General features: G+C 43.4%; 1 protein-coding gene across 1 annotated transcript; it reads left to right on the top strand.

Annotated features, from left to right (window-relative positions):
• The first annotated feature begins 13435 nt into the window (after positions 1–13435).
• On the top strand, positions 13436–14850 carry LOC147454861 (uncharacterized). Its single transcript, XM_086517087.1, has 3 exons — positions 13436–13752; positions 13845–13996; positions 14114–14850. Exons 1-3 carry the CDS (start codon positions 13436–13438, stop codon positions 14848–14850), a joined length of 1206 nt encoding a protein of 401 aa, XP_086373213.1.
• Positions 14851–16773: the final 1923 nt, after the last annotated feature.

The raw sequence follows: 16773 nt of genomic DNA, 5'->3' as shown, positions 1-16773 counted from the left end.
TGTACCCGTTTCTCGAATACCATTAATTGCAAGGAATAGAAGAGAGGGTCTTTCTACACCAAAACAGCACCGGCTCCTGTCAAGCTTCTAATTTTCCAAGGGCTCCTTCTTCCTCTCAATCTACTCTCATACCCTGTTAGCTCATTGGACCCCTTGGGAGACTATCCAATAGTGTTCTAGGAGACTAATTCTCATTCATTCTTTTATTAAGTGTTTTTAAATTAATTAAACTAGATTTACTCTAGCCTAATTCTCATTGGTCCACCTCCAAGGCCATCCAATAGGAATTGGGCACACCTTGTGGGCATTTGGGCTAGGGAGCTGACATGTATCCCTAATTCCCTTTGTGTAAAGGGAGCCTGTGTGTGTGTGTGTGACTTTCTCTCTCATCCCCTAGAAGAAGGGCTCGCCCCCTCCCATGTAGGGATATGCAAAGACTTTTTAGTTACACACAAAGCATCCAATTTCCCCTAGGGTTGACCTTTGGACACAACCTTTGAATTTTGGAACCTTAGCATTTTGGAAGTCTTAATGGGCTGAACCTTAGGGTCTTTTTAGCGCATTGTTGCACATGGCTCTTTTGCAGATGCCCCCCCCTTTGGATCCCTATTTTCCCTCCTTTGGATCCCCACTGTGGCCGGTCTGCTAGCTTAACCAATATTCTAGCTTTTTCTCCCCTGGCACTTCCCCACATTAAATGATCAGTTTAATATGAGAAAATCATTTAGGAGAATTAGATATTGATTATTATGACATCTAAGAAGGGTGAGAGCCACGTCGAAGTGACATCAACATGACAACTATGTAGGTATGGCAAAAGAAACCCATATTTCTAGCATGATCCTTCACAATTCCTTTTTGAGAATTTGAGCTATGAGTTGCAAGAAATTATCTTTGTAGAAAGCTCAAAAAGTTAAAGACAAATTTTCAACAACCAAAATGTGTTGTTTGGCATAAAATGTCTAGAGTTGGCAGTTGAGCCAACATATGAATGAAGCATCAGACCAAAGCTTCACGTCTACTAATTTTCTATGGTCAATGAGTCTAAGTAATTAGTATATAGCTCAAGATAGAGAGTTGAGCATATTTAGGTCATGTTGCTCATGCTAGAAGAGATAAGAATAAGAGTCAAACATTATATATTTTATAATTTGGTGGAAAATGTGACGTAGTACAAAAAAGACTCATGCATTTGAACACTATGAGAAAGAGGGGGAAAACTTCATATTGAAAACCCTTATTGTGAGTAGTGAAGGCCTGTACAGCTCACTACATTTATGCTTTGATAGCTACGCAAGCTCCCTTGAAGCGTCCCTCATCAATACCCTTGTCTTGCACCACATACTATTTAACATGCAATTTCCATGCAAGCATATAGGATCTCCCATCCTTGAACATTTGCATTCATCACTCTTTTTGGTTCCACCCATGCACTCATATTATAGACAATGATATCAACATCGACTCAACTTCAACAAAATATCAACCACATAAGACTCTAGCCTACCATCAATCTACAACCTCATTATGCATTTGTCACATCTCACAATGTTAGCTTTATGTAATATAAGTACTTTATTATATATGGTCTTATTAAATCATAAGGCAAGTATTTATATATCACATGCACCTATATCAAATGCATTTTCTCCTCTTTGCTTATCTAGATATCTAGACCCTAAGTGGGCCCTAAGCTAGAGAATTAAATCATATTTCTCCTTGTACACACTTTGTCCCTTTTATGTGAAATCTATTTGAGACCAAAACATTAGGCAAGATGGTCAGCTAGTTGTGCACCATCAATTAGTCGCAAAGTATGATTAGACCTTATCCATGTGGACAAATCTGTCATATGCTTTCATAAGAGATTGGCCATTACATTAAAAAGTTCACCAAAGCTAATGTTATTTAAACTGAGTGAGGGTATTTTCCCTGGGGTTGTGGGGGTTTCTTATGGGTTATCTACCAAACCTCCCCTCACTCAGTTTAAATTTTCCATGGGGTTGTGGGGGTTTCTTATGGGTTGTCCACCTATATATAGAGGTTAGGGGCATCCTCTCATTGTTATCTTGCCACATTATACATAAGTCGTATGGAGTTATAGGCTTGCCATCCCTGTTTCATTTGTCTCAAGTGTTCTAATTCCATCATCTCTCTCTCTCTCTCTCTCTCTCTCTCTCTCTCTCACACACACACACACACACACACACACACACACACACACACACACTTTTTTGCACACTCCAGCTCGTATCAGAGCGCAAGGCATAGCAAGATTTGCCATCACCAACACTTGGGAGAGCTTCTTGAGGAGTTTCATTGCAAAGAGTTGTCCACTCTCCACCAGTGTTTTTCTTTTGGAGAGGGGAGAATTTTTTGGATTTTCATCTTCTTCAGCACCTCCTCTCTCATTGCCCTCCCTCCATCACACCAATACAATTTTTGGTCCCTCTCCAAGGACCTACATTTCTCAGCCACCTCCTCTTGCGCTTTCACTTTTTCCTAGAAGGGCATCCCTACTTGTGTTTTCCTACATCCTCTTCAATGTTTTCAGATTGCCCCTTGCAACCGGAGACTCCCCTTCTTCACTCTTGGTGTTCTCTCATCCCCATGGTTGATTAGACCTTTGACTTCCCTGACATCCTTGTCATCCTCTATTTGCTGATTTTCAGCCCGTTTTGGTGCATTCATTGTTCTCCTCTCAACTCTCGACGTCCAGTGATTCCTTCACTACGTGGTTTGCTCAACCTCTATTTTCAATAGATTTTTAGCCTTCTTTTTCTATGTTTTCATGTGTGGATAACACCATTACTTTGCCCCTTTGCCATCCCCTTGGATTACCTTTGCCTCTCTTGTCACTTTCATCTTCTTCACAGTCATTGGTGCCTCTTCTGAAGTGGATTTCACATCCACTTTCCATGTCTGCTTTTTTGGGAGATGATGAAGCTTGTGAGATTGTCGGCAAAGGTACAGTTTCTGTCAAAACTGCTAACGGAAATGAATGGAAGCTTAAAGATGTTAGACATGTTCCTTCTCTTCGCAAAAATTTGATCTCTACAGGACAATTGGACGATGAAGGTCACAACATTGCATTCGGAAACAAACGGTGGAAGATCTCAAAGGGATCTTTGGTGGTTGCCAAGGGTGAAAACGTCGGTACACTTTACTTGTGTAATGTTAGCACGCAACCTTCAGCTTGTGCAGCAACTACAGAAGTTGACAGTGCGGTGTGGCACTACCGACTTGGGTATATGAGTGCCAAAGGAATGCAAATCCTTCAAACAAAGAAGCTTCTACCAGGTTTGAAAGAAGTGGACTTAGAGTTCTGTGAAGATTGTGTTTATGGTAAACAAAAGAGGGTAAAATTTCAAAAATCAGGCAATGAAAGAAAAAATAAAAAACTTAAGTTGGTTCATTCTGATGTTTGGGGTCCTGCAAGTACACCATCACTTGGTGGCTCATTGTACTATGTAACATTCATAGACGATGCTACTAGAAAAACATGGGTTTAATTTATGAAGAATAAATCCGATATATTTTCCATATTTCAAAGGTGGAAAGCCTTTGTGGAGAATGAAACAAGTACCAAGGTTAAATGCCTCAGATCCAACAATGGAGGCGAATATTGTAGCCAACCTTTTGAAAGCTTTTGTGCTAGCAATGGCATTCGGAGGCAAAGGACAACCCCAAGGACACCTCAGCAAAATGGAATTTCGGAAAGGATGAACAGGACAATCATGGAACGAGCACGAAGCATGCGGCTACATTCAGGCCTACCGCTTGAGCTTTGGGCGGAAGCTATAAGTACGTCTGTGTACTTAATCAATCGGTCACCCTCAACGGCATTGGATGGGGGAGTTCCAGAAGAGGCATGGACAGGTAAACCGGTGAATTATGCATTTCTCAAAGTGTTTGGGTGTGAGGCTTTCATGCACATAGATAAGAAGCCAGAATGAAAAGCAGTCACAGGTTTGGTTTAGAGATCAGTCTCCAAGTGGGAGATTGTTAAGTATGGAGCCTGATTTACCCTTGTAATTTTCTGTGGTAAAAGCGTACATTTGTAAGGCCCCCATTATGAAAAGAAGCCATCGTGCGTGAAGGAAAATCACTCACCGGAAACCAAAATTTTCGCGGACTTGACTTTTCAAGGGCGGCCACACATGGGCGGATTGGAGGGTCCGATTTGGACTTATTCGCACAAGGGTGGCTACACATGGCTGTCTCTCATTAGAGAGGGCAGCCCTTTTGGCCTATAAAAGGAGGCCATTTCTACACACATTATATAGTGTGAAGTTGATGCAACAAGGTGAGTGTGAGGTGGTGAGAGTGAAGCAAGGCGGGAGCTCCATTAAAGGTATAATCCCTTTGTAAACTATTTCTTCTTTTGAAGTACTAAAGCCATTGAGTGGCTGCTTTCCCGTGGACGTAGCCCACATTGGGTGAACCACGTATATCGTGTGTACTCTCTCTCTCTCTCTCTCTCTCTCTCTCTCTCTCTCTCTCTCTCTCTCTACTCTATAATCTCATGTATGTAAATCTGTCTCTCTCCATTAAGTAATCTACTCAATTATCTATTTAGCTACGTCTTATTTCCTAACATGGGGTACTGCAAGTACACCATCACTTGGTGGCTCATTGTACTATGTAACATTCATAGACGATGCGACTAGAAAAACATGGGTTTATGTCATGAAGAATAAATCCGATGTATTTTCCATCTTTCAAAGGTGGAAAGCCTTTGTGGAGAATGAAACAGGTACCAAGGTTAAATGCCTCAGATCCGACAATGGAGGTGAATATTGTAGCCAAGCTTTTGTGCTAGCAATGGCATTCGGAGGCAAAGGACAACCCCAAGGACACCTCAACAAAATGGGATTTTGGAAAGGATGAACAGGACAATCATGGAGCGAGCACGAAGCATGCGGCTACATGCAGGCTTACCGCTTGAGCATTGGGCGGAAGTTGTAAGTACGTCTGTGTACTTAATCCACCGGTCACCCTCAACGGCATTGGATGGGGGAGTTCCAGAAGAGGCATGGACAAGTAAACCGGTGAATTATGCATTTCTCAAAGTGTTTGGGTCCTGCAAGTACACCATCACTTGGTGGCTCATTGTACTATGTAACATTCATAGACGATGCGACTAGAAAAACATGGGTTTATGTCATGAAGAATAAATCCGATGTATTTTCCATCTTTCAAAGGTGGAAAGCCTTTGTGGAGAATGAAACAGGTACCAAGGTTAAATGCCTCAGATCCAACAATGGAGGTGAATATTGCAGCCAAGCTTTTGAAAGCTTTTGTGCTAGCAATGGCATTCGGAGGCAAAGGACAACCCTAAGGACACCTCAACAAAATGGGATTTCGGAAAGGATGAACGGGACAATCATGGAGCGAGCACGAAGCATGCGGCTACATGCAGGCCTACCGTTTGAGCATTGGGCGGAAGTTGTAAGTACGTCCGTGTACTTAATCAACTGGTCACCCTCAACGGCATTGGATGGGGGAGTTCCAGAAGAGGCATGGACAAGTAAACCGGTGAATTATGCATTTCTCAAAGTGTTTGGGTGTACATGAGGCTTTCATGCACATAGATATAAGCCTAAGATCAAAGTTAGATGCAAAGTCCAAAAAGTGTTTCTTCATTGGCTATGGAGAAGGTGACTTTGGGTATCACCTATGGAATCCTGAAGATGGTAAAATCTTAAGGAGTAGGGATGTAATTTTTAACGAACAAAATATGTACAAAGATTACTTAGAAAGAAAACAAACAAAAGAAACAGGTGATGAGTACATAGAGCTTGAGGACGGTGAAGACTCAAGGACTGCAAACGGTGACAATGTGCAACAACGTCAACCGAATGAGGAGCCCCAACCTATTCCCTGAAGATCTACAAGAGCAAGTAGACCTCCAGAAAGGTTTGTTCCTTCCTTCAACCATCTCTTGATCTCAGATTCTGGAGAGCCGGAATCATACGAAGAAGCTATGCAACATGAATCCAAAGAAGAATGGACGAAGAGCATGCAAGTGGAGATGGACTCACTGCATCGCAACCAAACATGGGAGTTGGTTGAGTTGCCTAAAGGTAAGCGGGCACTTCAAAACAAATGGGTGTACAAGCTGAAGGAAGAAGAAGGTGGGAAGAAAAGGTACAAGTCTAGGCTTGTGGTAAGAGGGTTTTCTCAAAACAAAGGTATTGACTTCAATGAAATATTTTCTCATGTTGTAAAAATGAACTCAATTAGGCTTGTCTTAAGCCTTGTGGCTGCTCATGATTTAAATCTCGAGAAAATGGATGTAAATACGGCATTCCCTCACGGTGACTTAGAGGAGGAAATCTACATGCTTCAACCAAAGGGGTATGAAGTAAAAGGTAAGGAGAAAATGGTTTGCAGATTAAAGAAGAGCTTGTATGGTTTAAAGCAAGCATCAAGACAATGGTACTTGAAGTTTGATCGATGGATGTTGGATCATGGATTCACAAGATGCAACTCGGATCACTGCGTCTACACGAAGAATTTGGGAGATGGGAAGTTCATCATCCTAATGTTGTATGTTGATGACATGCTGATTGCAAGTGCTAACATGCAGGACATCAAAGACCTAAAAGAGGAACTGTCTAAATCTTTTTCAATGAAAGATTTAGGTGCTGCAAAGAGGATACTTGGTATAAAAATATCAAGGGACGGGACGAAGAAGACAATAAAGCTATCTCAAGAAGATTACATCAAGAAGGTACTAGAAAGGTTTGCAATGCAAAATGCAAAACTAGTTTCTACACCTTTGGCTGGTCATTTTAAACTAACGAAGGATATGTGTCCAAAGACACAAGAGGAGCTAGCCTATATGTATAAAGTTCCATATGCTGCAGCGGTAGGTTCTCTAATGTATGCTATGGTCTGGACAAGGCCAGACATTGCACATGCAGTGGGAGTTGTGAGTAGGTTCATGGACAACCCAGGCAAAGAGCATTGGCAAGCTGTGAAGTGGATACTTAGGTATCTAAAAGGGACAACAACAAATGCTTTGTATTTTGGAGGAACTGATATTTTTCTAGAAGGGTATGCTGATGCAGATATGGCAGGTGACAAAGATACTCGAAGGAGCACTACTGGCTATGTGTTCATGGTTGGAGGCACAGCAGTAAGCTGGGCTTCAAAGCTGCAGAAAGTGGTTTCACTTTCTACCACGGAAGCAGAGTATGTAGCAATGACGGAGGCAAGCAAAGAAATTCTGTGGCTTCACAGATTCTTAGAAGAGCTTGGATTCAAACAAGACAATTGTGTCTTGTACAGTGATAGCGAAAGCGCTATCCATCTTGCGAAGAACTCAGTCTTTCATTCAAGGACAAACCACATTGAGGTGAGATATCACTTCATACGCACTCTTTTGGAAGAGGGACAGCTAAAGCTAGGAAAGGTGCATACAAGTGAAAATCCTGCAGACATGTTTACAAAGGTGGTCAACAAGGAGAAGTTGAGATTTTGCTCATCTTCAATCGGCATTCAAGGATAAGAAGCCAAAATGGAAAGGAGTCACACGTTTGGTTTGGAGATCAGTCTCCAAGTGGGAGATTGTTAAGTATGGAGCCTCATTTACCCTTGTAATTTTCTGTGGTAAAAGCGCACATTTGTAAGGCCCCCATTATGAGGAGAAGCCATCGTGCGTGAAGAAAAATCACTCACCGGAAACCAAAATTTTCATGGACAAGAATCAGGGGCAACTTTAGAGGCCTCGGGGGCCCGACTTTTTTTTTTCGCCAGAATATTATGGCCGGACGGCGGCCGGAAAGTGGTCGGATAACAACCAGTCGGTTGGCCAGTGGCCGGTAGTCAATGGCCGATGGCCGGTGGTCGGAAGTCAATGGGCGGTGGCCGGTGGTCGAATTCAATGGCCGGTGGCCGAATTCAAAAGCGGACTTGTCTTCTCAAAGGCGGCCACACATGGGCGGATTGGAGGGTCCGATTTGGACTTATTCGCACAAGGGCGGCTACACATGGCTGCCTCTCATAAGAGAGGGCAGCCCTTTTGGCCTATAAAAGGAGGCCATTTCTACACACATTTCATAGTGTGAAGTTGATGCAACAAGGTGAGTGTGAGGTGGTGAGAGTGAAGCAAGGTGGGAGCTCTATCAAGGGTTTAATCCCTTTGTAAACTACTTCTTTTTTTGGAGTGCTAAAGCCATTGAGTGGCTGTTTTCTCATGGACGTAGCCCACATTGGGTGAACCACGTATATCGTGTGTACTCTCTCTCTCTCTACTCTATAATCTCTTGTGTGTGAAATCTATCTCTCTCCATTAAATAATCTACTCAAAAATCTATTTAGCTACGTCTTATTTCCTAATATGAACAAGAAACACTTTGTGGCAATGTTTAAAGTGAGGATGCCTCCTTTTCTTCATCATTATCCTCATTGTTGCAAAGATAAGCACCTTAATCATGATTCATTTCCAAAGGTGCCACTCAAGGTAAAACTAGAAGGAAGGCAACCCAAGCCCTCCAAATCGTCTAGAAGATTGCTTGTTGTAAATTCCTCTCCAATCCCTCTTGTAGTTCAATTTGTATTTTGTTATCTCTTGTCGTACCACAACTATAAACCAAAGGTAACACCCTCTCATGCAAGCATGGACTTATGCTAATAGTGATTAACTAGTGTATGAGAGAGAGAGAGAGAGAGAGAGAGGTTCAACAATAAACTTGAGACTCCCCAGAGCCCTTGTTACTTCGTTAGCATAGTGACGATTTTGAGATCCCTCCCCTCTCATTCACCCACGTGGCAGAGCTTTTCGGCGCTAAAAAAACGAAGTCCTGCCAAAATCTGCGTCGTCAAAAGCTACGCGTAACGAAGTAATAAAAACAGCTACGTCGATCTTCTCCACAGCTACGTCGCAGGATTCACAGCAGGCCGCTATCAATTCACAGTTCGCAGCCTCACAGCTTCAGGTTCTCTCTTTCTCTCTCTCTCTCTCTCTCTCTCTCTCTCTCCCCCCCCCCCCCCCCCACATGTGATCCTGTGATAAATTACAAAACCTGGCTAGCTTCCGCCTTCAACCACAGCCCGCTCCTCTCTCCACAACATCAACAACAACAAGCTGAAGAGGAGCTGGATTTGGAGGGGGAGGAAGCTCTCCTCCATACCATACTCTTCGCCATAGGTATTGGAGACATCGTGTTGCAGCTAAGACTCTCTCTGCATCCTCATGACCTCCTCCTCACTTTCGTCCCAAAGGCCACTTCAAAGACACCCCTGTGACCATCAATGATATCATCATCGACCTTGAGTAACATTCCCATATAAGGGGGGCTCTCTCTCTCTCTCTCTCTCTCTCTCTCTCTCTCTCTCTCTCTCTCTCTCTCTCACACACACACACACACACACACTCACACACACACACACACACACACACACAGCCATTTCCACCCCTCACAGTGCCCACGACGCTTTGCGCTTCTGCCTCGCCCTACGCTAACCTCACAAAGGCCTCCTCATTGTCAGTTCTAATATCTGCCCCATGCCTTCGAGATGCAAGCCTGTTGTCATGCCATCCACTCGATAACCCATCTGCTATTGCCATTGCAAAGGAATAGGGCTGCATAGTCCAGACATAAGGCTAAATACACAGACAACTTGATGTTACAGCTTCATCAGTGAACATAACATCAGAGGGGAGCTTGGCATTGAGGCAAAAATAAGTGTGGTACAATTTACAAGAGAGTTTAGCTCGGCGACTGCAGCGTCGACCTCGTTATTAAGACTGTGACTATGTAGAAGGCCATAGAAAGGGAATGAGACACAGGACCAAGTTGAATTCGCTGGCTGAATGGTTTGTAGAGTTTGCTTCACAACTTGCAGACTTATGGCAATACCTGATGCCTCTTCACCAAGGCGTGTGCATTTTCGAGTTTCCTGTCTAGCAGTTTTTGCACCCAGTTTGCATAGTGCCATACTTTCTCAAGCTTCTGTGACAACTGAGAGCCGTTCATGGTTCTACGGTAAGCACACTGGAGAGCTAGATTTGGTTTCGTAAGCAATATCAAGATGCTCAAAAGCCGGTAAGGGGATTGGGATGACAAAGAGGCTCTATAAATCAAGGTGTCACAGAGCTAGTCCGGGCCTGAAATAAAACACATGTCTCATCAAGGTGCGAAAGAGCTAGATTCCGTTTCATAAACAATGTCAAGATCCTCAAAAGCCGGTAAGGGGATTGGGATGACAAAGAGGCTCTACAAATCAAGGTGTCACAGAGCTAGTCCGGGCCTGCAACTCGACAAAGAGAAATACTCTCGAAATCTGCTTCTTGCGTTCTTGAGTTCGGGCCTGCAACTCGACAAAGATCAATACTCTCGAAATCTACTTCTTGCGCTCCTGTTCTAGAGTAGCCATGAACATGCAAGTGTAGGTGATTATCGTTGTGGATACGTAGGAGCTCCAAGGGGCTCAACTGGGTGACAATGCATTGCTGGCTTTTCCAATGAGATCTTGCGCAATTTATTGTCCCCCTTTGCACTATTCATCTCTCGAAAATTCAATGCTCCAAGGTTTGTGGCGATGATGCAGGGTGTGGTAGTAGCGTTGGTGCCATACGATCTACTGCATGTTGTCGGTAGGAGTAGTTGGAGGACCTTGAGGGCCATGGAGTACACAGATGGCGTTAGCAGACCAAGGCTAGTCACAGCGCACAACACTACTAGCAAATCCCTCTTATCAGCTCTAATTGTTTGCTTGGTGATTCCTCATTTCACAATGCTGCCAATTGTCCTGTAGATCTTCATTACTTGGTAGTGCACCTTGCATGGATAACTAATTTGATGTTTTCAGACCATGTCCACCTTGTGCAACGTCTAGGAGGGGAGAGTTATTATGCACGGGTAGGGGGTGTCCATGCTGAGGATAAAGGGATCTCACTAGCAATTGTAGCAGCTATGTGTGTATGTCCACCTTCAACTACCTTACTCAGCTCATTTCTGCAGGCGCAACTACTTATGGCCTAACTCTACCATGTTTCATTGCAGACAGATCAAGAGACACTTGGACACAACTCCTCTACATTTGCAACGGCAACATATTCCAACGTGCGGTGAGTACAAAGTGCCACATTGAGTCTTCCGATCTGCTGAGGTGTATCCTACGCTTTCGGTAAGAGGTGTATCTTACTCAAGCGGTAAGAGGTGTACCTACGCTGAGGTGTACCTTACGCTTGAGTAAGATACACCTCTTACCTCAGCGTAGGTACACCTCAGTGCGGTAAGATTGAGTCTTCCGATCTGCTGAGGTATATCCTACGCTTTCGGTGACTGAAGCCTTCAATGGACCATCACCAAAAGCGTAGGATACACCTTAGCAGATCGAAAGGGAGACATCACACTTCAATCAAGAAGAAGGCTAGATTTCTACCATGCTCACAATCATGGATTGATATCATCAATTTAGTACACCGATGGAGTTCAGAAATAGCAACGACATTCATACCTTTAAGCATATGCTTTGTTTGTGGTGTAGCTTTCATCCAAAGAAGTGCCTCTTTTCATTGTACTCGAGCTCCAGACGAGACATCGGTTGCAATGTTTGCTAGCAGTCTACTGGTATCTAGCTTAGAGGCTACACAAGTAGAAACACAATGGGTGCAGTGCTTCGCTTGTGAGAACTCAAGTACACGTCGCAGATATTGTGTGCCGTTACTTTCAGACTACACAAGAAGAATACTGAACAGAAATCAGCCTCACATACAGCTACTGAGCGTCATTGATATATCTATCAACGCCATCTCAACAGTGACAACAATTGCATGTGGTACACTAGACAGACGTTCAATATTAGATAACCCTCTGCTATCATGGAGTAAAGAGCATAGAACAACCTTCACAAAGCAAGACCTAGCTACATCACAAGTGGCAGACATACTTGTATTCACTCTTGACAACAACTTCGTACTACAGAAGTACATGTCGATGGTTGAACGATCAAATAAGAAGCTTGGCCTCAGCATACTAAGTCAAGATAGTGTGAGCAAGATCGTTCAGCACCAACAAGACAACGCACTGTTTGCACTGATGGCGCACCTTGACACGAGTTTGATGTTTGGTATCATTGAAAACATCGTTGAACCAGCCAGGAGAAGAGCGTTCACGGCTAGCGATACTTACGAATTTGCTTCTCTGCAGCTCCGTGGCCGTCAACAATTGCTTGAGAGAACACTTACTTTCAAGCCCAACGGCATGCCTGTCGCATCAAGCTCCGTGAACGACATCACAATAGAGACGGCAGCGTTTCCATTCCTGTTCCCTTTCAGGAAAGGCCAATATGATGGTAAAATCAACTTCAATATATATGTAAAGATACGTGCATCGACTATGTTCTCCGTTTACACCCTGTACAAGCCATACCTGCTCATAATGTACCAACTAAAGAAGGCTCTTATGTTGGCTAACAATACACACACGAGCTTGTTGCAAAGGGACATTGACAACTACAAGAAGGCCAATCGTACAGCAACTGACAAGGATATTGTGAGACATGTGCTTCGGTATAGCACCCCTTCTAGCATGCCAGGCTCCTACTCGTGGCACCGCAAGAACCTAAAGGACTTGATAGCAATGGTGGACGAATGGGGAATGCCTGATTTCTTCTTGACTTTCACTGCCAATGAGGTGACAGACACAAGATGGCCTGAGATTGACACGATCGAGCTAATTACACGTCATTTGAACGCCTCCTTCACTTGGACAGACTGCCCAGTCGAATGAGCCCTCACCTTCCACACTAAATTCCAAATGCTTATGTCCAAATATATACTAGAGAAAGGTGTGTTGGGCCGTGTGCAACACCACTTGGTTAGATATGAGGTCCAAAATAGAGGATCATTGCATGCTCATGTCATACTGTGGATGCATGAAGAAGACAAAGAGCAACTATCTGCTGAGATAACTGCATACATCCCACCAGAAACTAGCAATGTGGTTTTGCTCAGGAAACAACTTCACAAGTGCCGTACAAGTTGTTACCACGGTCAAAGAGATGGAGTATGTAAACACGGTTTTCCATTTCATGTGCAGCCAAATCCAGACCCAGTCTTCAATGAACAAAATCACAGATGGTAATACTTCAGGCCCCGACATGAAGACAGAAATGTCGTACCGTACCACCCTACACTGCTTCTGCTATGGGGTGCACATATGAATATACATCGGGTCATCAATTCATCGTTGTCCTACTACCTCCTGATGTATGCACTCAAAACTGAACCAATAGGCCATCTCAACATCCGCTCAGAAGATGCAGCCATCTCAATAGACCGGAGAACACGTCCAGGTCATACTATCTTGAGTGCAAACTTAGAAATTTGATACTGGCAGATGAGGACCTTGAGATGTACATCACAGAGTATACACAACGAAATATGCTCACGACAGATCAAACACACCAATTTCACAACATGATAGTACAGAAGACTTCCTCAACAAAGGCTGCCTCATTTCAATCTCCAGATGTGCAAACAGACTACGAGCAACAGGACACAACTTCTCGTATCTCTGCCCTTCTAAACGAGCTTCAAAACGTCCAGAACGCGTCACTGACATCTAAACAAGAAGAGATCTACAAGAAGCTCACAGCAGCAAAGGGTGGTCTGCATGTGATCACAGGCACTCTTGGCAATGGCAAAAGCTTCCTCATAAGATATATCACAAGCCAAATCATAATGCAAGGGAAAACTGTCACACTCACTGCTTCGGCTGTTGTAGCGGCCACGAGGTTAAGCAGCATCGCAACAACTATCCATTACCAATTCAAGATACCAGTGCGCACACAACAGTATCCCCTGTCAATCTCCGAAACTGATGTAGATACGTCAGTATCAAAGAAGCAGACACGATTATCATCGACGAGATTTCTATGTTGACAAAGCAAAATTTTGATCTCATAGTACGACAAATTGTGAATGTCACCAACGGCACACTGCTAGACCCATTCAAAGATAAAAAGCTCTTCTTGTTTGGTGATTTGGCACAATTGCCGTCGGTATGTAGGCATCAAAGTGATCATTGCTACTCATGCCACATCACAAGCTCCACTTATTGGTCCATTGCTACTACATACATTATGTCTTGCTCAGTGCGCCATGCAAAAGATATCTCTTTCATAGAGTTCCTCAATACAATAAGAGTTAGGCTCCCCACAAAGAAAGAGATCCACGATGCGCTCAGTGACCGCATCATAACGCAGGATCAAATAGAGCAACACATGGATAGGAATATGACAATCATTTGCACACACAAGAGTGACGTTCGATATTATAATAACCTTCTCTTGGAACGCTTCCATCGGCATAGTCACATCATCCAAATCGGCCTCAAGACAAATGCACACAACGTCCCTGAGCTCCAAGCATGGCTTCAAGATCTCGACTTCCACGCAATTGATAGAATAGCAGAAGGAGCAAAGGCGCTGATAACAGAGAACATAGACTTAACAATTGGAGCAGCCAATGGATCACTATGTCGCGTAGACGAAATCCTCCAAGATGAAGAAGGAGGCGTCAAAGCAATCAAAGTTACACTTGACACATCCAAACAGGAACTTACACTTCGACGGTCAAAGCATAGCAGACGGACATTCAATGGGCACTGGTACCATAAATCCACATTCCCACTAGCTCTCGCCTACGCTATGACTGGACACAAGTCCCAAGGCGCAACAATCAACTCCAATGTCTTGCTCATTGTAAAAGAAGTTTTCGCCGCTGGCCTTCTATACGTGATGCTATCACGCGTCACTGAGCGAACCCGGCTACATTTACTAGAGCTACCTACGCCAGAGATGTTCACACCATCTAGATTTCTGAACTTCTAGCCGGGAATGTTTCCTACGCCCTCTTCAGTATCAATTCCTCTTTCTATTAAACAGATGAAATCGCCTTGTAACTGCCTTCTATATAAAGCTGGAATTTTTGTTTAACTGCTTGTCTTCTCTTCTGTGGACTTCTCATGTTCAATATGTTGCACTGCTGAGACACATTCCCTATCACCCCTGCTCACTCTGATCCACCTTTTGTAAATTTACTGCTCTACCCTTTTTCACTTCATTCATTTGTGTTTAAACGTTTGTCGGCTCTTATGCTTCAGAAACGCTGCAAGAGGTCATCAAAACAAAAAAATTTACGTGCAAGAAACTGAATCAAACAATGGATCACAACACGGTACATTTTGCACGCTTCTCTGACCTTGCATCTACCTGTGTATACACATGCAAATCAATCACTCATCTTATTGTGTAGCTCTTCAAGCAATACACGAACAACGCAAAGGAAACGCAACCAGCGATACAACCTAAGAGATTTTACCTCACGACTAAGCAGATGAGATTGGCAAACTCAGCAGGCGAGAAACCCCATGCGTATATTGAGGGGTTCCATACTTTTCAAGAGCGTCGCAACTTCATGAATAAGTGCGACGCAAGATATAAAGCTCTAGACCAAACGATGGCCACACCAACCACAGACAGAATGACAACAGGTACTATTAGAAAAGAAAAATATAATGCTTTCTATGTGTCGTGCTAACCAGCTTGCTCCTACATCCTGCAGGTCTCATGAAGCAAATACTTGAAGAGCTTGACATCCAGTACGAGGATGATGAGAGTATGTTGCGTAATTTTGAAGCACAACAATTCCTCGACACAAAAACTGAAGGAGTTACACTGTACACGATGGAGCAGCTGCGGTTTGGTTACAACATTGATTTGGTTGAACTTTCGAAACCTACTCAAGATAATTGTGCTGCTATCTTGACAAACTTCATGACTTCGGCAAACCACACGCACGATGCAACTAACCCACCTATCACAATTGAGAAGGTAGCATGGCACTACGGTAAACACAAGGCAGTAAATTATGGACAACCAACCTCCCCATACGAGCCAGTTGCAACAGACCAAGGCAAGTATGGATAACAAGTATCACTAGCTTCCATTCATTTCTCCGTAGCACCGGCATTTTTTCATTTACCTAACCAATCTACATGGACTGCAGATTCAGACACTCATCAACAACCAGAGACAAGCATCGGCCTTCCACCCCAAAAAAAGCAGCGTCGTGGCAAGAATACATAGTCTACAGTATACGTTGCACGAAAAACGGTAGGAGATATATCGGAGTTACAAATAACGTCCATAAACGCGTTGGCCAGCACAAGCGCAATCCTCCAAGGAGAATGCAAGCGGACATGCAAGCACACAGTCCTTTCGAGGACAATTTTGAAATTACCACTTTAGCAACAAGTACCAACATACATAAAGCTAGAAACTTAGAACATTTCTATATTAAACAACACAAGACAACAACTGCATTAAGTTATAACGTTTGTTCTGGACATCCACCAAGGTTGAGAAAATATTATTTTTTGAAAAAAACCAAAAAGGCATAGCTGTGAACTTCTGCCATCTTCATTTCATTGTTTTGTTCACTGTCTTTGTCACATAACGTTGGTCATTGGCTACAACAATGTCTTTTTTATTTTCATTCAAACTATGGTAGACATGACAACTTATCAACTTCTTTGATTGAAATGCTTTTTCTTTTCAGTTTAGAATGGGTAGGCCGATTCCAGTTGATCTGATTGAGGAGCAGTCAGAATTTCAGACTGCAATGTACATGTTGGAATACTGTCTTTACCCACATTTGCAAGAGCGGTTGCTCAGACACTACATGCATAAATGGAGTGAGTTCATTCCATGGCCAGTTCAGCCACCTACCCCATGGCATCCACATTACATCAC

Source organism: Adiantum capillus-veneris, chromosome 7 (genome assembly GCF_014529385.1).
Source record: "Adiantum capillus-veneris isolate H3 chromosome 7, ASM1452938v2, whole genome shotgun sequence".
Taxonomy (NCBI): domain Eukaryota; kingdom Viridiplantae; phylum Streptophyta; class Polypodiopsida; order Polypodiales; family Pteridaceae; genus Adiantum; species Adiantum capillus-veneris.
Note: the sequence above shows the minus strand (reverse complement) of the source record. Positions and strands in the feature narration are given on the sequence as shown.

What these genes read in the sequence shown, in the direction of transcription:
- LOC147454861 (XM_086517087.1), top strand. Translation starts at nt 13,436, where the DNA reads ATGATAGTACAGAAGACTTCCTCAACAAAGGCTGCCTCATTTCAATCT. An exon ending in GCTGTTGTAGCGGCCACGAG is followed by an intron (nt 13,753 to 13,844) that starts GTTAAGCAGCAT and finishes AAACTGATGTAG; the next exon opens with ATACGTCAGTATCAAAGAAG. An exon ending in TAAAAAGCTCTTCTTGTTTG is followed by an intron (nt 13,997 to 14,113) that starts GTGATTTGGCAC and finishes TGTCTTGCTCAG; the next exon opens with TGCGCCATGCAAAAGATATC.